This window comes from Somniosus microcephalus, chromosome 7 (genome assembly GCF_052327205.1).
Source record: "Somniosus microcephalus isolate GS21.2 chromosome 7, FLI_Smic_1.0, whole genome shotgun sequence".
NCBI lineage: Eukaryota > Metazoa > Chordata > Chondrichthyes > Squaliformes > Somniosidae > Somniosus > Somniosus microcephalus.
The window spans coordinates 18,991,112-19,009,509 of NC_140993.1; the positions used below are offsets into that span (position 1 = coordinate 18,991,112).

The window sequence follows — 18,398 nt, forward strand, 5'->3', positions numbered from 1 at the left end:
CTTGCATTGTTCCACGGAAGCTCAGCGTAAGCTCGAGGAACAGCACCTCATCTTTTGATTAGGCACTTTACAGCCTTCCGGACTCAACATAGAGTTCAACAATTTCAGATCATAACCCCGGCCCCTATCATATATATATTTTTTATCCACACTCTTGTTCTGTTCTTCTCTCCCACATGGCAGCTGTCTTTCATTCTGCCAGCGCAATTTACACTTCATCTAGAGCCATCCTTTGTTTCTTAACCTGTCCCATTACCATCTCCTTTTGCCTTGAATATCTCTCAATGTCTCTTAACCTCTCCTGCCTTCTATCCTATCACAGACCTTCCCTTTTGTTCTTTCATCCCCTCCCCCCCTTTTCCCAGCCCCTGCACTTGCTTAAAAATCTGTTCCATTTCCTGCTTTTTTTTCCAGTTCTGACGAAAGGTCATTGACCTGAAACATTAACTCTGTTTCTCTCTTCACAGATGCTGCCTGACCTGCTGAGTTTCTCCAGCATTTTCTGTTTTCACTACAATTCCTGCTTTGGGAAGTAGTTTATCCTCCAAATGAGACTAGTTTGCTTGGTATTCACGGAAGCTACTTTGTGGGTTTAAATTTTCTTTTATTTAGTCACCGCTTCTTGACTGTCACCCCAGTCCTAAGCCTCTTCTGCTTGGCCAACCCTCAGTCCTGTTTCAACCTGTGTGTCTCTCACGCATCTGCTCTCGCCTCTGCCTTTGACCCTACTTTTTCTTTCTCCTATTTGGCAACGTGCTGCTCTTGCTCCCTAACCCACCTGATTTTACTTCTTGCTTCTCCTGCTGCTGTCCTAGGTTTGGGATACTTCTGGCTGAGTCCACAACCTCCATTTACTCAGCCGTGGCTCAGCGGGTGGCACTCTCGCCTCTGAGTCAGAAGGTTGTGGGTTCAAGCCCCACTCCAGAGACTTGAGCAGAAAAATCTAGGCTGATACTCCAGTGCAGTGCTGAGGGAGTGCTGCACTGTCGGAGGTGCCGTATTTCGGATGGGATGTTAAACTGAGGGCATCTGCTTTCTCAGGTGGACATAAAAGATCCCATGGCACTATTTCGAAGAAGAGTAGGGGAGTTATCCCTGGTGTCCTGGGGCCAAAATTTATCCCTCAATCAACATAACAAAAACAGATTATCTGGTGATTATCACACTGCTGTTTGTGGAGCTTGCTGTGAGCAGTTGGCTGCTGCGTTTCCTACATTGCCACAGTGACCGCACTTCAAAAAAAGTACTTCTTTGGCTGTAAAGCGCGTTGGGACGCTCTGAGGTTGTGAAAGGCGCTATATAAATGCAAGTTTTTTTTAATGTTGCTATCCTCTGGTGTGCCCATTGAGGTATCTGTCGCTGGTTGTCCCAAAGTTGCAATCCAACTGCCTTATCTCAAAGTCCAGGCGACCAACCTGCCCAGCTCACTCCTTAGAATGTAATCTCCTCTCTGCCTCCCATTTCCTTTTCAGCATCCACTGCCCTCTCCCCAGCCCTCCTAGAGGGACGTCAACTGTTGCTCCCCTCCATATTGCCCTGCAGAATGCTTGCTCCCTCGCGACAAGACCCTCACTATCCGTAGCTTCATTGTGAATAAATCTTTTGGCACCCTGGTGCTGACAGAAACGTGGCTTCTGGGTAGTGACTCCTTACCCTTCATTTGAACACAGGAACACAAGAAAGAGACCTTTCAGCCTCTCAACTGTTCCACCATTCAATTAAATCATGGCTGATCTCCATTTTCCTGCCTTTGCTGTGCATCCCATGATATCCTTACCTAACAAAAATCTATCGAGAGAGAAACAGTTAACGCTTCAGGTCGATGCCGTTGTTGACCTGAAATGTTAACTGTTTCTCTCTGCACAGATGCTGCCTGATCTGCTGTGTTTATTTCAGATTTCCAGCAACCGCAGTATTTTGTTGTTGTAAAAATCTATCGATCTCAGTCTTGAAAATGTAAGTTGACTCAACATCCACAGCCTATTGGGGGAGAGAGTTGAAGCCTCCCTTCTCGCTGCACAATCCTGCCAAGTATTGCTGTGCTGTCAGTGTGGCTCTTGTGACTGAGTTCTCCCCTACTTCTCGGGCACCTATTCCCCTTTTGAGCACCTCAACCTCTCCTATCCCTCCCATCTTTCATTTTGAGTTCTTGTCGTTTTATCACTCTCCTGTTTCCTTGTTGACATTGCCCCTCTTAGACTTTGCACAGAGTGACTGCTCATACTGCTGGACATTTCTCTCCACCTTCACTCCCCTTGCTCTTTGACAGGAATCAGTCATTCATGAAAGAAAGACTTATGAAATAATACTGAGCAGCCTACGGGTGGCGCTGTCCAGGGAGAGTATAAATACTCGGGCATGGGCCCAGCTTGCGCAGGACATTGTTAACAGGAACAAGTGAAGGACACAACGAGATCTCCATGTTGTAAAACAGTTGATTAAAACTTTGTTTAACGCTTAGACCAAGTGCCTAGTAGTTTTCTTGCGTCATTCTTTCTCTTCTAACTTCTCTGTCCTCTTGTCAACACTGAACCCTATTCCATTTCTGTGTAATATATTCTTCACATCAACTTCCCCACCCACACCAATGGCCACCATCTCGATCTTGGCATCACTCATGGCCTTGCCACTTTTGAGGTCTTGATGACTGACCAGCCTTTCTCTGGCTATTTCTTTATTTCAGCAAGTAGATCCCCCCAAAACTTTCAATGGTTGTCTGTAGCTTTTTGGAGCAAGACGTTTTACTTTTCTAAGAATGATCTTCTTCAATCAGTCCACCAGGTCACGTGATTATAGCCTAAGGAGATAGTTCAAGCCTTTCTAACTTTGACTAGATTGCATTCAAACTCGTGGCCCCAATTGATACATATTTCCTTAGATAGATGGGCTGAGAATAGGCTTGCAGAAATATGTTTTTATAGAGGGTCTTTATCACAGGATCACTTCTCAGTTATGCACATGGTTAGTGTTAGCAAATCTGTTGAAATAGTATCGGAGTTTCCAGAGGGCCCCTCTCTCCGCCCTTCTTTCTGTTACTCTTTCTCTTCACCTTCTGGTTGTGTCTGTTCCCTCTCACCTCACTCTCTATCATGGTCCCCCTCCACATCTATCTGTCTCTTTCCCCCCCCCCCCCCTATCTTTATTCTCTTCTCCTTTTGGTTTTCTTTATTCTCCCTCCCTCTTCCACTTTTTACCTTCCCCCCCCCCCCCCCCCCCCATGTATGCCACAGCTGGAATACAGTGTGGGGGTTGGGAACCTGAGCAGGGAGACAGACGAAAGGGAAACCAGGATAAAAGCAAAAGATAGGAAGGAGAAAAACAAAAGTGGCAGTCAGAGAAATCAACGGTTTAAATCAAACATGGCCACAGTAAATAATAATTCTAATAGGTCTAAGAGCGTTAAAAAAACAAGCCTGTAGGCTTTGTGTCTTAATGCGAGGAGCATTTGTAATAAGGTGGCTGAATTGGCTGCGCAAATAGAGGTAAACGAATATGATTTGGTTGGGATTACTGAAACGTGGCTCAAGGATGGCCAAGACTGGGAACTCAACATTCAGGGGTATTCGATATTCAGGAAAGATAGGCAAAAAGGAAAGGGAGGTGGGGTAGCATTACTGGTTAAAGAAGGGATTAAAACAATTGTAATGAAGGATATTAGCTCTGATGAGGTGGAATCTGTATGGGTAGAATTGAGAAATACTAAGGGGAAAAAAACGTTAGTGGGAGTGGTTTATAGACCTCCAAACAGTAAGGCGGAGGTTGGGGATGGCATTAAAAGAGAAATTAAAGAAGCGTGCAATAAGGGCACAGGAGTCATCATGGGTGACTTTAATCTACATATAGATTGGGCCAACCAAATGAGTAACAATACTGTGGAGGAGGAATTCCTGGAGTGTTTACGGGATGGTTTCCTGGACCAATATGTCGAGGAACCAACCAGCGATCAGGCCATCTTAGACTGGGTATTATGTAACGAGAAAGGATTAATTAGCAATCTTGTAAGAAGCCCCTTGGGTCGGAGCGATCATAATATGATCGAATTCTTCATTAAGATGGAGAATGAAGTAGTTGACTCGGAGACTAGGGTCCTCAATTTAAATAAAGGAAACTATGATGGTCTGAGGAGCGAGTTGGGTAGAATTGATTGGGGAATGGCACTCAAAGGGTTGACGGTGGATAGGCAATGGCAAACATTCAAAGACCGAATGGATGAACTACAGAATTTGTTCATCCCAGTTTGGCATAAAAATAAAACAAAAAAGGTGACCCAACCGTGGCTAACAAGGGAAATTAGGGATAGCATAAGGTCCAAGGAGAGGGCATATAAATTGGCCAGAAAAAGCAATAATCCTGAGGATTGGGAGCAGTTTAGGATTCAACAAAGGAGGACAAAGGGATTAATTAAGAAAGGGAAAATAGAACATGAGAGTAAGCTTGCAGAGAACATAAAAACTGACTGTAAAAGCTTTTATAGATATGTGAAGAGAAAAAGATTGGTGAAGTCAAGCGTAGGTCCCTTGCAGTCAGAATCGGAGGAACTTATAATGGGGAACAAAGAAATGGCAGACCAACTAAATACATATTTTGCTTCTGTCTTCACAAAGGAGGACACAAATAACCTCCCAGAGATGCCGGGGAACATAGGGTCTGATGAAAGGGAGGAACTGAAAGAAATCAGTATTTGTAGGGAAATGGTGTTAGGAAAATTGATGGGACTGAAGGCCGATAAATCCCCAGGGCCTGATAATCTACATCCCAGGGTACTTAAGGAAGTGGCCCTAGAAATAGTAGATGCATTGCTGGTCATCTTCCAGAACTCGATAGACTCTGGAACGGTACCCATGGATTGGCGGGTAGCTAATGTTACCCCACTATTCAAAAAAGGTGGTAGAGAAAAGGCGGGGAATTATAGACCGGTAAGCTTGACATCGGTAGTGGGGAAAATGCTAGAGTCCATTATAAAAGATGTAATAGCAGAGCACTTGGAAAGCAGTGACTGGATCGGACAAAGTCAACATGGATTTACAAAAGGTAAATCATGCTTGACTAATCTACTGGAATTTTTTGAGGATGTAACTGGTAAAATAGATAAGGGAGAACCAGTGGATGTGGTGTATTTGGACTTTCAGAAGGCTTTCGATAAGGTCCCGCATAAGAGATTAGCGTGCAAAATTAAGGCACATGGGATTGGGGGCAAGGTATTGACTTGGATAGAGAACTGGTTGGCGGACAGAAAGCAAAGAGTTGGAATAAACGGGTCGTTTTCCGAGTGGCAGGCAGTGACCAGTGGGGTACCGCAAGGATCGGTCCTCGGACCCCAGCTGTTCACAATATATATTAATGATCTGGACGAGGGAATTGGATGTAATATCTCCAAATTTGCAGACAACACAAAGCTGGGGGGGAGGGTATGTTGTGAGGAGGATGTCGTGAAACTCCAGCACGATTTGGACAGGTTGGGTGATTGGGCAGAAACATGGCAAATGCACTATAATGTGGATAAATGTGAGGTTATCCACTTTGGTGGCAAAAACAGGAAGGCAGATTATTATTTGAATGGTAATAGATTGGGAGTGCAAAGAGACCTGGGTGTTCTTGTACACCAGTCGCTGAAGGTAAGCATGCAGGTGCAGCAGGCAGTTAAGAAGGCAAATGGTATGTTGGCCTTCGTAGCAAGAGGGTTCAAGTACAGGAACAAGGATGTCTTGCTGCAGTTGTACAGGGCCTTGGTGAGACCACACCTTGAGTATTGTGTGCAGTTTTGGTCGCCTTACCTGAGGAAGGACGTGCTTGCCATGGACGGAGTGCAGCGAAGATTCACTAGGCTGATACCTGGGATGGCAGGAATGACGTATGAGGAGAGATTGTGTCGATTGGGCTTATACTCACTGGGGTTTAGAAGATTGAGAGGGGATCTCATCGAAACCTATAAAATTCTGTCAGGCCTGGACAGACTAGATGCAGGAAGGATGTTTCTGATGGCCGGGGAGTCCAGAACCAGGGGTCATAGTCTAAGGATAAGGGGTAAGTGATTTAGGACTGAAAGGAGGAATTTCTTCACCCAGAGAGTGGTGAACCTGTGGAATTCTCTGCCACAGAGGGCAGTGGAGGCCAGTTCATTAAGTATATTCAAGAAAGAGTTGGATATATTTCGTAAGGCTAAAGGGATCAAGGGATATGGGGAGAAGGCAGGGACTGGGTACTGAATTTGGATGATCAGCCATGATCTCATTGAATGGCGGAGCAGGCTCGAAGGGCCGAATGGCCTGCTCCTGCTCCTATCTTCTATGTATCTATGTGTGCAGTTCTGGTCGCCACACTATAGGAAGGATATGATTGCATTGGAGAGGGTGCAGAGGAGATTCACCAGGATGTTACCTGGGCTGGAGTGTTTCAGCTATGAAGAGAGACTGGACAGGCTGGGGTTGTTTTCCTTGCAGCAGTGAAGGCTGAGGGGGGACCTGATTGAGGTGTACAAAATTATGAGGGGCATAGATAGGGCAGATAGAAAGGAACTTTTCCCCTTAGTAGAGGGGTCAATAACCAGGGGGCATAGTTTCAAAGTAAGGGGCAGGAGGTTTAGAGGGGATTTGAGGAAAAGCTTTTTCACCCAGAGGGTGGTTGGAATCTGGAACTCGCTGCCTGAAAGGGTGGTAGAGGCAGGAACCCTCACAACATTCAAGAAGCATTTAGATGAGCACTTGAAATGCCATAGCATACAAGGCTACGGACCAAATGCTGGAAAATGGGATTAGAATAGACAGGGCTTGATGGCCGGCGCGGACTCGATGGGCCGAAGGGCCTCTTTCTGTGCTGTATAAGTCTATGACTATGACCCCCAAGTTCCTTCGTATCTGTGTGCATGTTCCCACCACGCCCTTTCTCTCGGTGGGCTCAAAGTCATTTGGAGTGAGCAGTCCAAGAAGCACTTGGGAGAACTTTACATCCTGGCCTGCCCTGAGTTATTTCCAAGCCTCTTAACCAGCCCTGAGTAATTCCCTTCCAAGTCCTTCTCCACCTGTGGTTTCTCGTCAGCTGCCGAGTTTGGCTCTGCTCCTGTGTCTGCAATTGGGAAGTAGAGCCGGGGAGCTGAAATCAGCAGCTGCTGATGTGAATGCCACAGGTGAAGAATGACTAACTGACTGGTGAGAAGCTTTCTGAGCTGGTTGTCGTGAATGGGACTTGTTGGGAATGGGAATGGCTTGGGGCATGTCAAATTGGGCGCGGCGAATCGGTCGGGTTCTTCCAATTCGAGGCGGTGGAGCCAAAGTGCACTGCAGCCAATTGGGAGGAGCTGAGCAGGGAAAGTGAAGAACGAACCCCCTCGATAATTAAAGTTTCAGCCAGTAGTCCAAATTTAAACCCCAGGCTCCCAACGGATGAGTAGCCCTCTCAGAAGATACTTTTACAGGATTTTACAATGTAACTGGCAATTCTGAGTAATAATAATGTATTATTCTGATTTGTTTTTTCCCAGGGGCTAGAAATATTAAAGATGGTGGTTCAAATTCATGCCGCAGGATTATTTGAGCATTTAGTTGGTTCCTGCTATTGCCAATTTGGGATTGGTAGCTTTCAAAATAAAGTTGAGCAATTTGCAGAGTTTCTGCTGCTTATTCATTACTCATTGGCACTTGCTGGTTGAATGGAACAGTTTTTGCTTCATTCCTGTTTAGCCAATTCAGTACGTAATTGGTGACTTAACAGATAAGACCTTAATTCAGCTACTCACTGAGTTTTACTGCCCTGAGACGTGATGCCTTTGAAAGGTGTGATCAATGGATGCCTGCTCAAGACTGGACTTTTAATTACATCGACGTTTAGTACAGTATCAGGAAGGGTGTGTAGAGCGATTAGAATTTAAAAAAGAATGTTTGAAATTAGTGCATATGTACTAGATTGATTCCTGGGATGAGAGGGTTGTCCTATGAGGAGAGATTGAGTAGAATGGGCCTGTACGCTCTGGAGGTGATCTCATTGAAACATATAAGATTCTGAGGGGGATTGACAGGGTAGATGCTGAGAGGATGTTTCCCCCGGCTGGAGAGTCTAGAACTAGGGGGCATAGTCTCAGGATAAGGGGTCGGCCATTTAACACTGAGATGAGGAGGAATTTCTTCACTGAGGGTTGTGAACCTTTGGCATTCTCTACCCCAGAGGGCTGTAGATGCTGAGTCTTTGAGTATATTCAAGGGTGAGATAAATAGATTTTTGTACTTTAGGGGAATCGAGGGATATGGAGATCGGCCGGGAAAGTGGAGTCGAGGTCACAGATCAGCCATGATCTTATTGAATGGCGGAGCAGGCTCGAGGGGCCGTATGGCCTACTCCTGCTTCTAATTCTTATGTTTTTATAACGATGACTTTCGAATGAATGAGAAAAACATTTGATTTAATCCATTATTTAGTTGGGTCTAATTGATATTCATGAATTTATTTGTTTTAGCATGATTCTATCCAATTAATATCGAAATTATACCTTGAAGTAACTAATGCCGTTCCTTTAATGAATATACTCTCCAGTGTAAGCAAGGCTACCAAGTTTGTGGCAATCATGCCTGACGTAAGAAAACTACAGGAAACTTTGTGTTATCCGGAGGCTAAATGTCCGGCAAGCTCGAGCCACTGGCAAAAATCAGGAGCCGTTTCGTTAGGTTTTTTTCTTTTCGTTGCTTTTTTCTCTTCGTTGCTTTTTTTCTCAACAGTCAAGCTCTGCAAGGTCTCGCTGAAGCTGTTGCTAAGCTACAGAGACGCTTGCAAGGTACGGCCGACTGTTTAGAAGCTGTTGCTAAGCAACAGGGTTTGTTGCCAGATACGGAGCTCAAAATCTCCGTATGTTTCAACATTAGCGCTGGTTTGTCCAGCAGTTTTGATGGGACGGCAACAGCTCAGTCCCGTCGGTGCCGGATAGCACAACGTTTCCTGTACTCGGTACTTGGTCTAAGCGTTAAACAAAGCTTTAATCAACTGTTTCACAACATGGAGGTCTAGTTGTGTCCTTCACTAGTTCCTGTAAAAGAATGTCCTGAGCAAGCTGGGCCCATGCCTGAGTATTTATACTCTCCCTGGACAGCGCCACCAGCAGGCCGCCCAGTATTATTTCATAAGTCATTTCCACATGAATGACAAGATTCATGTCGATGCCTATCTCATTTCTTTTATCTTTCCTGCTCTTATACTCTTTGTCACACAGCGACCAATGGCCAGTGATCACGAGGAACAATGTATTTTTGTTTGTAGTGTGAAATTCTTTACTCTGTAGTTTGGTCATAAAAAAATTGCACCTATGGAACATCAGCATATTGAGCAAGTTATTTCCCAGTAAACAAAACAGTTGGCTTAATTTCAATGTTGTTGCTTTTTTCAGGAGCTGAAGTTGCCATTCACGTTCTTGAGTGGACACATTCATGAGTTAAGGATTCATGTGCCATGGACAAAGTTGGGCTCCGAGCCTGTTGTCATCACCATAAACACTATGGAATGCATCCTGAAGCTAAAGGATGATGCACAGGTGAGTTAGCATTGGCTATTTGTGATGATATTTTACAGTTTATCAAAATATGTAAAAATTCTTGTAACTGCTGAGCTCCTGAATGTTAAAACTTTGTGAGAATTACATTTTAAAAGTACTGCCAGTTTTAACACTAATTTATAAGCATGGATGAGCATCAGGAACGTGTTTCAACCGACAATGCGATTTACTGAAAGATGAGCTAATGAATATAACGACTGGGAACGATAGGTTTAGTGGAAAATTAATGTCAGTAATGTTTAATTTCTTACTGATGTTACATGGTCTGATGATGAGTGAGGTCGCTTGGGATTTGGTTGAAATATGTGCAAATAATGTAGATTAACATCTCAACAAAGTTAGAAAAAATATTTTGTTTGGAATGGGATTGAAGGTATATAGGTAACTGTAGATAGAGTACTAGTTCAATGAAGATAATTATTCCTGTGCTGCCGGGACCATAGAAGTATCTATGATGGAACCAGTCAGGGTTATATAATGGGGAGCTTAAGGTTAGACTGGTATTCTGGAATTTTCCTCAATTATCTTTGTTGGGGAGAAATTTAGCGTGACTTGCTCTCTGGCGATTAAATAAATCGGATAAGCTGCAAGTGATGTGTGGAATGACTGCTGATTAGCATAGGTGATTTATTTTTTCTTTCATGTATCATAATTTTAAATCTGGATAAAATAGGAATTAGGAGCAGAGGATAAAGGAGGAGCAGAGCAGTTTAATTGAAATGAAGTAGGTGAAAATGTAACTATAACTTTAACATTATAGTAAGAATGGCCACACAGGAAGGGACAGTGATGGAGGTTGCTGCAGGGTGTGGGGGGTTTTGAAGAGCAGAACTGGATGCGGACATCAAGTTTCTCTAACTGTAATTACTTCAGATGAAGATCTCAGAAATTGAGGCTGAAGACAATCTGACACATCAGGGAGGGAAGAGCGCTTTTTGGAGCACGAGTGTCAAGAGTAGTCGTCGTGTTGAGAAAGCAAGCTGCAAGTGGTAGAAGAAGGAGTGGCGACTATACTCAGGTCAGGGATAAGTGAGGAGGAACAGCCAGAGCAGATTATCCTCATCAACAAATCTGAAGCACTTGCTTCCTGTGGGGAGGACGGGCAGGACCATCAAATGGATTACAAATGCACTAAGAAAAACAGGTTCAAGAGTGGCAGGTTAGCAATTCAGTTAGGAATGCATTAATAATGGAAATGAGGGGCAGACACTATCTTTTGCCGTCCAGACCGAGAGTCCCGGACGCTAGGGTAAGGGACATTTCAGAAAGACTGGAAAAGATTATGGAAGGGGAGAGAAAACAGCCAGTTATCATGGTCCATGTGGGAGCCAATGATGTAGGAAAAGAAAGGCCTGAAGCCCTGCAAAAGGAGTTGAGATTATAAAACTGACTTAAGGAGAAGGATTTCAAAGGCGGTAATCTTTGGATTCCTCCCCTAGCCATGTGCTAGAATAGGGAAGGATAGGAAGATTAAAGAGAGAACCTGCATTTATATAGCGCTTTTCACAACCTCAGAACGGTCCAAAGGACTTTAAAGCCAATTAAGTATTTTTGAAGTGTAGTCACTGTTGTAATGAAAGGAAACGTGGCAGACAATTTGCGCACAGCAAGATCACACAAACAGCAATGCGATAATGACCAGATAATCTGTTTTAGTGATCTTGGTTGAGGGATAAATGTTGGCCTGGTCACCAGGGAGAACTCCCATATTCTTCTTCGAAACCTCTAGATGTGATCATTCCAACGGACTCCTGGCTGGCTTCCCATCTTCCACCCTCCGTGAACTTGAGGTCGTTCAAAACTCTGCTGCCCGTGTCCTAACTTACACCAAGCCCTATTCACCCATCACCCCTGTGCGCGCTGACTTACATTGGTTTCCGGTTAAGCAACGCCTCGAGTTTTAAAATTCTCATCCTTGTTCTCAAATCCCTCCATGGCCTCGCCCCTCCCTATCTCTGTAATCTCCTCCAGCCCTACAACCCTCTGAGGTATCTGCGCTTCTCTAATTCTGGCCTCTTGCACATTCCCGGATTTTAATCGCTCCACCATTGGCGGCCATGCCTTCAGCTGCCAAGGCCCGAAGCTCTGGAATTCCTTCCCTTAAGCTCTCTACCCCTCATTTCTCCTTGAGGACGCTCGTTAAAAACCTACCACATCTGCCCTAATGTCTCCTTATGTGGCTCGGTGTCAAATTTTGTTTGATAATACTCCTGTGAAGTGCCTTGGGATGTTTTACTATGTGAAAGGTGCTATATGAATGCAAGTTGCTGTTGTAATGCCATGGGATCTTTTACGTCCACCTGAGAGAGCAGACGGGGCCTTGGATTAATGTCTCTTCCGAAAGACAGGGCTTAACACATGCCAGAAGAGTGTTTCCCTTTTCTGGGGAAGATTGGAGCTATTCCTTAAGGATGGGCTTTATCTGAACGGAAGGGAGCTAATAGACTGGCAAAATGAAGTCAGGTGAACTGGGAAAATAAAATGATCAGAAAAAGCAAGTAGAGAAGGTCAAAATAGGTGAAGTTAAAATGCAAATGAAAAAGAATTTAGCAAATGAGACAAAGGCAGAAGGGACAAAGGGAGGAGGAAAATCAAATTGTTCAGTTATAAGTAGCGAAAAGACTGAGGTAAAATAATGAGGAGCTAGCTTAGACAAAAAATAAGGGGAAATAAGTAGCGTTAAGTACAGCTAAAATGTTAAAGGGCATGTATTGCAGTGTTCAGAGTGTGGGAAATAAACTGGTGGAATTAGGAGCAACAGGCAGGTAAAAATTTAATAGCACAAACATACTTGTTTGCAATCTGGTTAGGAGTGTAAAATATATATTGGGTTACAATATGTTTAGGAAAGACAGAATAGGTAAGGAAGGAGGGAATACGTGCTGTAGAGAGGACTCATGTATACAAAAAAAAAATCAGAGTTAAAGATAAAAGATTGTTACGTTGCGCTGCAGTACAATCCCACTAATGTTCCCTCTAATTTAATTTATTTTTGGGACACGTGGCCCCTTTAACAGGCCCATTCAAAATTCCGCGCATGCGTTTTTTTTCCTTTTTAAAAGCTGGCTGCGTGGGATCTCCAGAGTGCTGTGCGGCCTGAAGGAAACATTGCTGTAGACCATATAATTAAGGACAGAAATGGAAGGAGAAATCTGTAGACAGATCAGGGAGATGAGTAGGAATTATCCTAGGAGAGTTTAATTGCCCACTCATTGATTGGGGCGGGAGGAATAAACAGAGAAAAGTCAATGAAATTCCAAATTTTAACATTCAAAGATGGAGTCTTATGATTTCGGACACCAGATTATCAAGCGGAAGGCTCTTTTGCTTATTATTTTTCAGCAGTTTTTTATTTTTATCTCGGAGTCTTTTGTAAGTTGAAAAACATAGCACAGGCCTAAAATAGTCCAGTTGAACTGTTCTCCATTTTGTGATGTGGCATATTATGGTAGCATTTTTAGGAGGTGTGGTTCCACATTATTTTTAACATAAGAATTAGGAACAGGAGTAGGTCATACAGCTCCATGAGCCTGCTCCGCCATTCAGTAAGATCATGACTGATCTCCGACCTCGGTTGCACTTTCCCACCCGATCTCCATATCCCTTGATTCACTTAGAGTCCAAAAATCAATCTATCTCAGCCTTGAATGTACTCAACGATACAGATTCCACAGCCCTTTGGGGTAGAGAATGCCAAAGTTTCACAATCATCTGAGTGAAGAAATTCCTCCTCATCTCAGTCTTAAATATCCTGATACTATGCCCCCTAGTTCTAGACTCTCCAGCTAGGGGAAACAACCTCTCCGCATCTACCCTCAGAATCTTGTATGTTTCAATGAGATCACCTCTCATTCTTCTAAACTCAGAGTATAGGCCCAATCTACTCCATCTCTCCTCATAGTGCAAACCTCTCATCCCAGGAATCAATTTAGTGAGCCAGTTTTACACTTCAGCACTGTACAATGCTAAAATGTATGCAGGACTCCTTCCTCAAGCAGTATGTTTGTATGCCTACAAGGGAGAGGTATTGTTGGCTCCAATTGTAAGCAATGAAATGGATTAGGTCGATAAGTTTAACGTGGGTGTGCACCTCAGGGTAGTGACCATAATAAAATATAGTTTAAAAGTTGTGTATTTTGAATGTGTATTAGAATTGTCCCACATGGGATACCGTAGTGGTGATTTGCAATGCGCTGTGGGAAATGTCGTGCATTGAGTGAAGAAGCACATTGTAAATAAAATGGCCGTTAACTAAACTCTCCACCCCGGAGTCCTTCTTAATTGTTATATAGGTAAGGGTATAAAACCCCTTGAGACACAACAAAAGTTCAAATAGAAAGGGAGAAAGTTAGTACAAAAACAAGGGCACCAGATTGGTTTAGGTCAGATGTTCGAAAGATGTGCACTGAGCTACCTTAGATGTTACCCTGTTAATCCCCCTCAGAATCTTGTATGTTTCAATGTCTCATTCTTCTAAACTCCAGAAAGTATAGGCCCATTCTACTTCATCTCTCCTCATAGTGCAACCCTCTCATCCCAGGGATCAGTCAAAGAGAAATTGGCACAAAGGACTGCAAATCAACAATGGGACACTTTTAAAAAGGAGATTGCAAAGGTGTGAAATAAATATATGCTATTATAAAGGAGACTGCCTTGAGTTTTGGGATTTCACGGATAAATAAAGAGTTTGGGAACAAACTGAAGTTTAAGAGGGTATATGGGGCATTTGGCATAAGAATAAGAGAATATGAGAAAGTAAGGAAAGAGGCTAAGTGAGACAATATGGGGAGAATCTTAAAAAATGTTAAAAGAACAGTAAAATATTCTCTGAATAAATCAGTAAAGTAATAATTGTTAAGTGTGCTGTGGAACCCCCGAGAGGAGAAGATAGTGAGTTAGTAAAGGATAAACCAGCGGGGATACTTGACAAGTATTTTCTATCAGTGTTTACCAAAGAGTAGGATTTGGTTAAAAGTGACATGAGGCTTAATAAATAAAAGGAAAGTATTAGAAAAGTTAGTTAAGCTAAAGGTGACAAAGTGCTGAGACCTGACGGGATACACACACAGGTCCTGCGGGAAATGCCGATGAGCTAACTCGAGTAACTACAGGTCAGTCAGTTTAACATATGTGGTAGAGAAAACTTTGGCGTCTTTAAGTAAGGATGAAATTATTAAATGTCGAGATGAAGAGAAAATAATTAGAAGCAGCCGGCATGGATTTCAGAAAGGAAGATCATGTTTGACAAATCTTCGAGGAGGTGACAGATATGGTGGATGGAAGAAATGCAGTGGACATAGTGTACTTAAACTTTCAGAAAACTTTTGACAAGACACTAATGGAGAAGATTGCAGGGTATGGAGTTTGGGGACAGGTAGCGAATTGGATTAAAAACATGTACAACAAGAATAACTTGCATTTATATAGTGCCGTTAATGCAGTAAACTGTCCCAAGGCGCTTCACAGGAGCGTTACCAAACAAAATTTGACGTTGGGTCAAACAAGGGGATATTAGTGCAACTGATCCAAGCTTGGTCAAAGAGGTAGGCTTTAAGAAGCGTCTTAACGGAGGAGAGAGAGGCGGAGAGGTTTAGGGAGAGAATTTCAGGGCTTAGGGCCGAGGCAGCTGAAGGCATGGCTGCGAGTGCTTAAATGCAGCAGCCTTCTGTTTTCTGCTTAGGAAAGCTTTCTAATTGAGTCTTGAGTAAAGGACTCAACTTAGACAGATTGCAAGTGTTTAACAGCTTCACAGAGCTGGCAAATGATGACAGTTCATCCGACAAAAATATTTGACAGATGAAACGTCATACGCTGACGTTCTCTGTCACTGGCTGTCCCTTAATTGGCCTGCTAAGCCCGCCCCAAGGTCAATCGAGGGAAGATAGCATGGGTTGGCTGGATGTCGATGGAGGCAGGACTAAAACCAGTCAAGCAGCAGTCCCACCTCCATCACGTCCCCTTGGCAAAATCACCCCCTAAGTATTAAGGGCAGTTTCTTAGAGTTGATAGAAGTGGATAGTGGTGACCCACAGGGTTCTGTTCTGGACCACTTCTGTTTAATGTGTAAATCAATGATTTGGATATAGGGCTAGAGCGAGTAGTGCCCATATTTGCAGATTACACTAAAATAGGTGGTGTAGTAAATAATTCTAAGGATCAAACTAGCTATAAGGAGGATATTAATAAGTTGAGGGCAAACAAGTGGCAGGTGCAATTCCATGTCAGCAAGTGTGAGATAGTAGATTTTGATGAATAAAAGTAATGATTCTTTGAATGGGGGCAGGTTGGGGTGATGTGGAAGCAAAGAGGGATTTGGGTGATCAAATTCACAAGGCTTTAAAAGCTGCAAGTCGATATAATGACATACTGGGTTTTATGGCATCTGCAACATTTTACCCCTTGTGACCCCCACCTCATTGTTCTTTGATGTAATGTTTTCCTTACTGACCTGTTTGGACACCATTCACACCTTTGATTGCTGTGATTATCTCTCTGCCGAGGTGTGATAAATGGCAGTTAGAAAAATTACCTGTAATCATCTGGCATTATTCTCTGACTCTATAATCTGTGTCTATAGGCATCTCTCCACTTCACCTGATGAAGGAGCAGCGCTCCGAAAGCTTGTGATTTCAAATAAAACTGTTGGACTATAACCTGGTGTTGTGTGACTTCTTACATTTGTCCACCCCAGTCCAACACTGGCATCTCCACACTTTATGGCAAGAGGTATAGGATACACAAGTTAAGAAATAACGGTGAATCGCTATAAAACCTTCGTAAGACCACAGTTAGAGAAGTGCTGTGTGCTGTTTTATGCTCCCCAATATGGCTGTAAGGCTGTTGAATGCACTACTAGAGTTAGTGATTGAAGAAGACTTGCATTTATATAGCGCCTTTCGCAACTACCGGTCGTCCCAAAGCGCTTTACAGCCAACAAAGTACTTTTTTATTGAAGTGTAGTCACTGTTGTAATGTGGGAAACACAGCAAAGCAAACTACCACAAACAGCAATGTGATAATGACCAGATAATCTGTTTGTGATGTTGATTGAGGGATAAATATTGGCCAGGACACTCGGGCGAGCGAGCTCCCCTGCTCTTCTTCAAAATAGTGCCATGAGATCTTTTGCGTCCACCTGAGAGAGCAGACGGGGCGACGCCTTGGTTTAATGTCTCATCCGAAAGACGGCACCTCCGACAGTGCAACACTCCCTCAGTACTGCACTGGCGAGTCCGCCTGGATATTTGTGCTCAAGTCTCTGGAATGGGACTTGAACCCACAACCTTCTGACTCAGAGGCGAGGGTGCTACCAACTGGGCCACTGGCTGACGAAGCAGAGACCATGTCAACATTTAGAATATATGATATAACTGGTTGAAGGAATGGCTAAGAAAGGGATATTGGAAGGGGGCAGCCACATGCGATTCGGACTGCTGCTTGTGTGAAGGATAAACGGCAACATGGACTAGTTGGGCCAAATGGCCTATTGCTATGTTGTAATTTCTATATCATTCTGTGCAGTTTTATGTAGGTTCATGCACTGGACATGATTTACAATATAAACTGGCTGCGAGTATTTCAACCGTAGCTGCACTCCGCGGTAGTGTTTTTTTTTCTAGTCACAATTAGTTTACAGAAAAGAAAAGCGAAATGGTAACGCACTTGGATATTTCAAAAGTGTTGAGCAATTTATCAAATATAAATATTCACTAAAGAAGAAATTGTGGCCATAGATCCTAATAATATTTTGGCTACAGAGATCACAGAAATCTTGAAAGTTTGCCCTGTCCCCTGTTGCATATACACATTTCTACCCTTTGCCTTCCTTATGCTGCTGTATATTTTCACGTGCACTAGGCAGGTGGCCATTGTTCCTGAACTTGAATAGAAAGTTGGAGACATTGTCTGGTTCCTTTCGCTTGATTATGGCACACAGATGCAAACTGATTATGGAAAGAAAAAAGAATACATACAAATTTAGTGGAGTGGTGGCAAGTTATAATTGGAGGTAATTCATTTGTGTTTCCTACACAAAATATTGTGTGAAAGGTCATTGGTGTAAAAGCTCATTGTTTGGAACTGCTGTTTCTCAGCAGTGTTATAATTGCTGGGCTGCTGATTTCTTAATAAACACACGATTGGCTTTTGCATAGTTTTAAAAATCCGTCGCATTTGATCATGGCTAGATGTTTTGGATCAATTGTCGTTGTACTTGAATATCGTATGCTGCCACTAGCTTAATTTTTGTATGGAAAAATTGAAATCTCACTGTATATAATGTAAACATTTTTCATGCATGTGATCCAAGCCCGAAATGATACTGCAGTGAATTTATACACGTTTGTTCAAATGTTTAAAATTTGACAAGAAAGTGGGAATTTGACTTCTGGATTTTTTTTTTAAAGCGGCGGTTTCTGGTAGAAAGCATGCCACCCGTGAAGCCAGGGCTGTTGGAAAACAGTTTTTTTGCACAAAAAAAACCTATTTGAGATACTGAGTACTTCAGTGTGAAGGTGAACGTTTCAAGGCCAGATGTCCCAAGAGAAGCCCATTTTTGGTGAAGCCAATTATAGATAAATATACAGGCAGCAGAAATAGATTTGGAACATATGACTTTGAACATTACAGAACCATCGTTTGATCTTGTACCATACAGATGGCTACTGGCATAAAGATCAGGTTTCCTCCTCGCAGAGAAAATTTGAACTTGAATTTAGTGCCGCATACAGTGTTGGATCAAAGGTCAACAAAGTAGAAAACTCTAAACACAAGTATTTGTTACAGATGTTTTAAAACTCTTGGTTAACGTTTGAGTTTGGAAAATTGCTTATGACTTTTGGACAAATTATCCAGTGGTATGCACATC

The 18,398-nt window shown here is 43.0% G+C and overlaps 1 protein-coding gene across 4 annotated transcripts in view; it reads left to right on the forward strand.

Annotated features, from left to right (window-relative positions):
- vps13b (vacuolar protein sorting 13 homolog B) overlaps positions 1–18,398 on the forward strand; it is a 1,087,794-nt gene that overhangs the window by 19,548 nt on the left and 1,049,848 nt on the right. For all 4 annotated transcript variants that reach the window (XM_085992288.1, XM_085992290.1, XM_085992289.1 and 1 more), the window contains exon 3: positions 9,368–9,511. In XM_085992288.1, the coding sequence (XP_085848414.1) occupies positions 9,368–9,511 (144 nt within the window). The remainder of the gene's footprint in view (positions 1–9,367; positions 9,512–18,398) is intronic.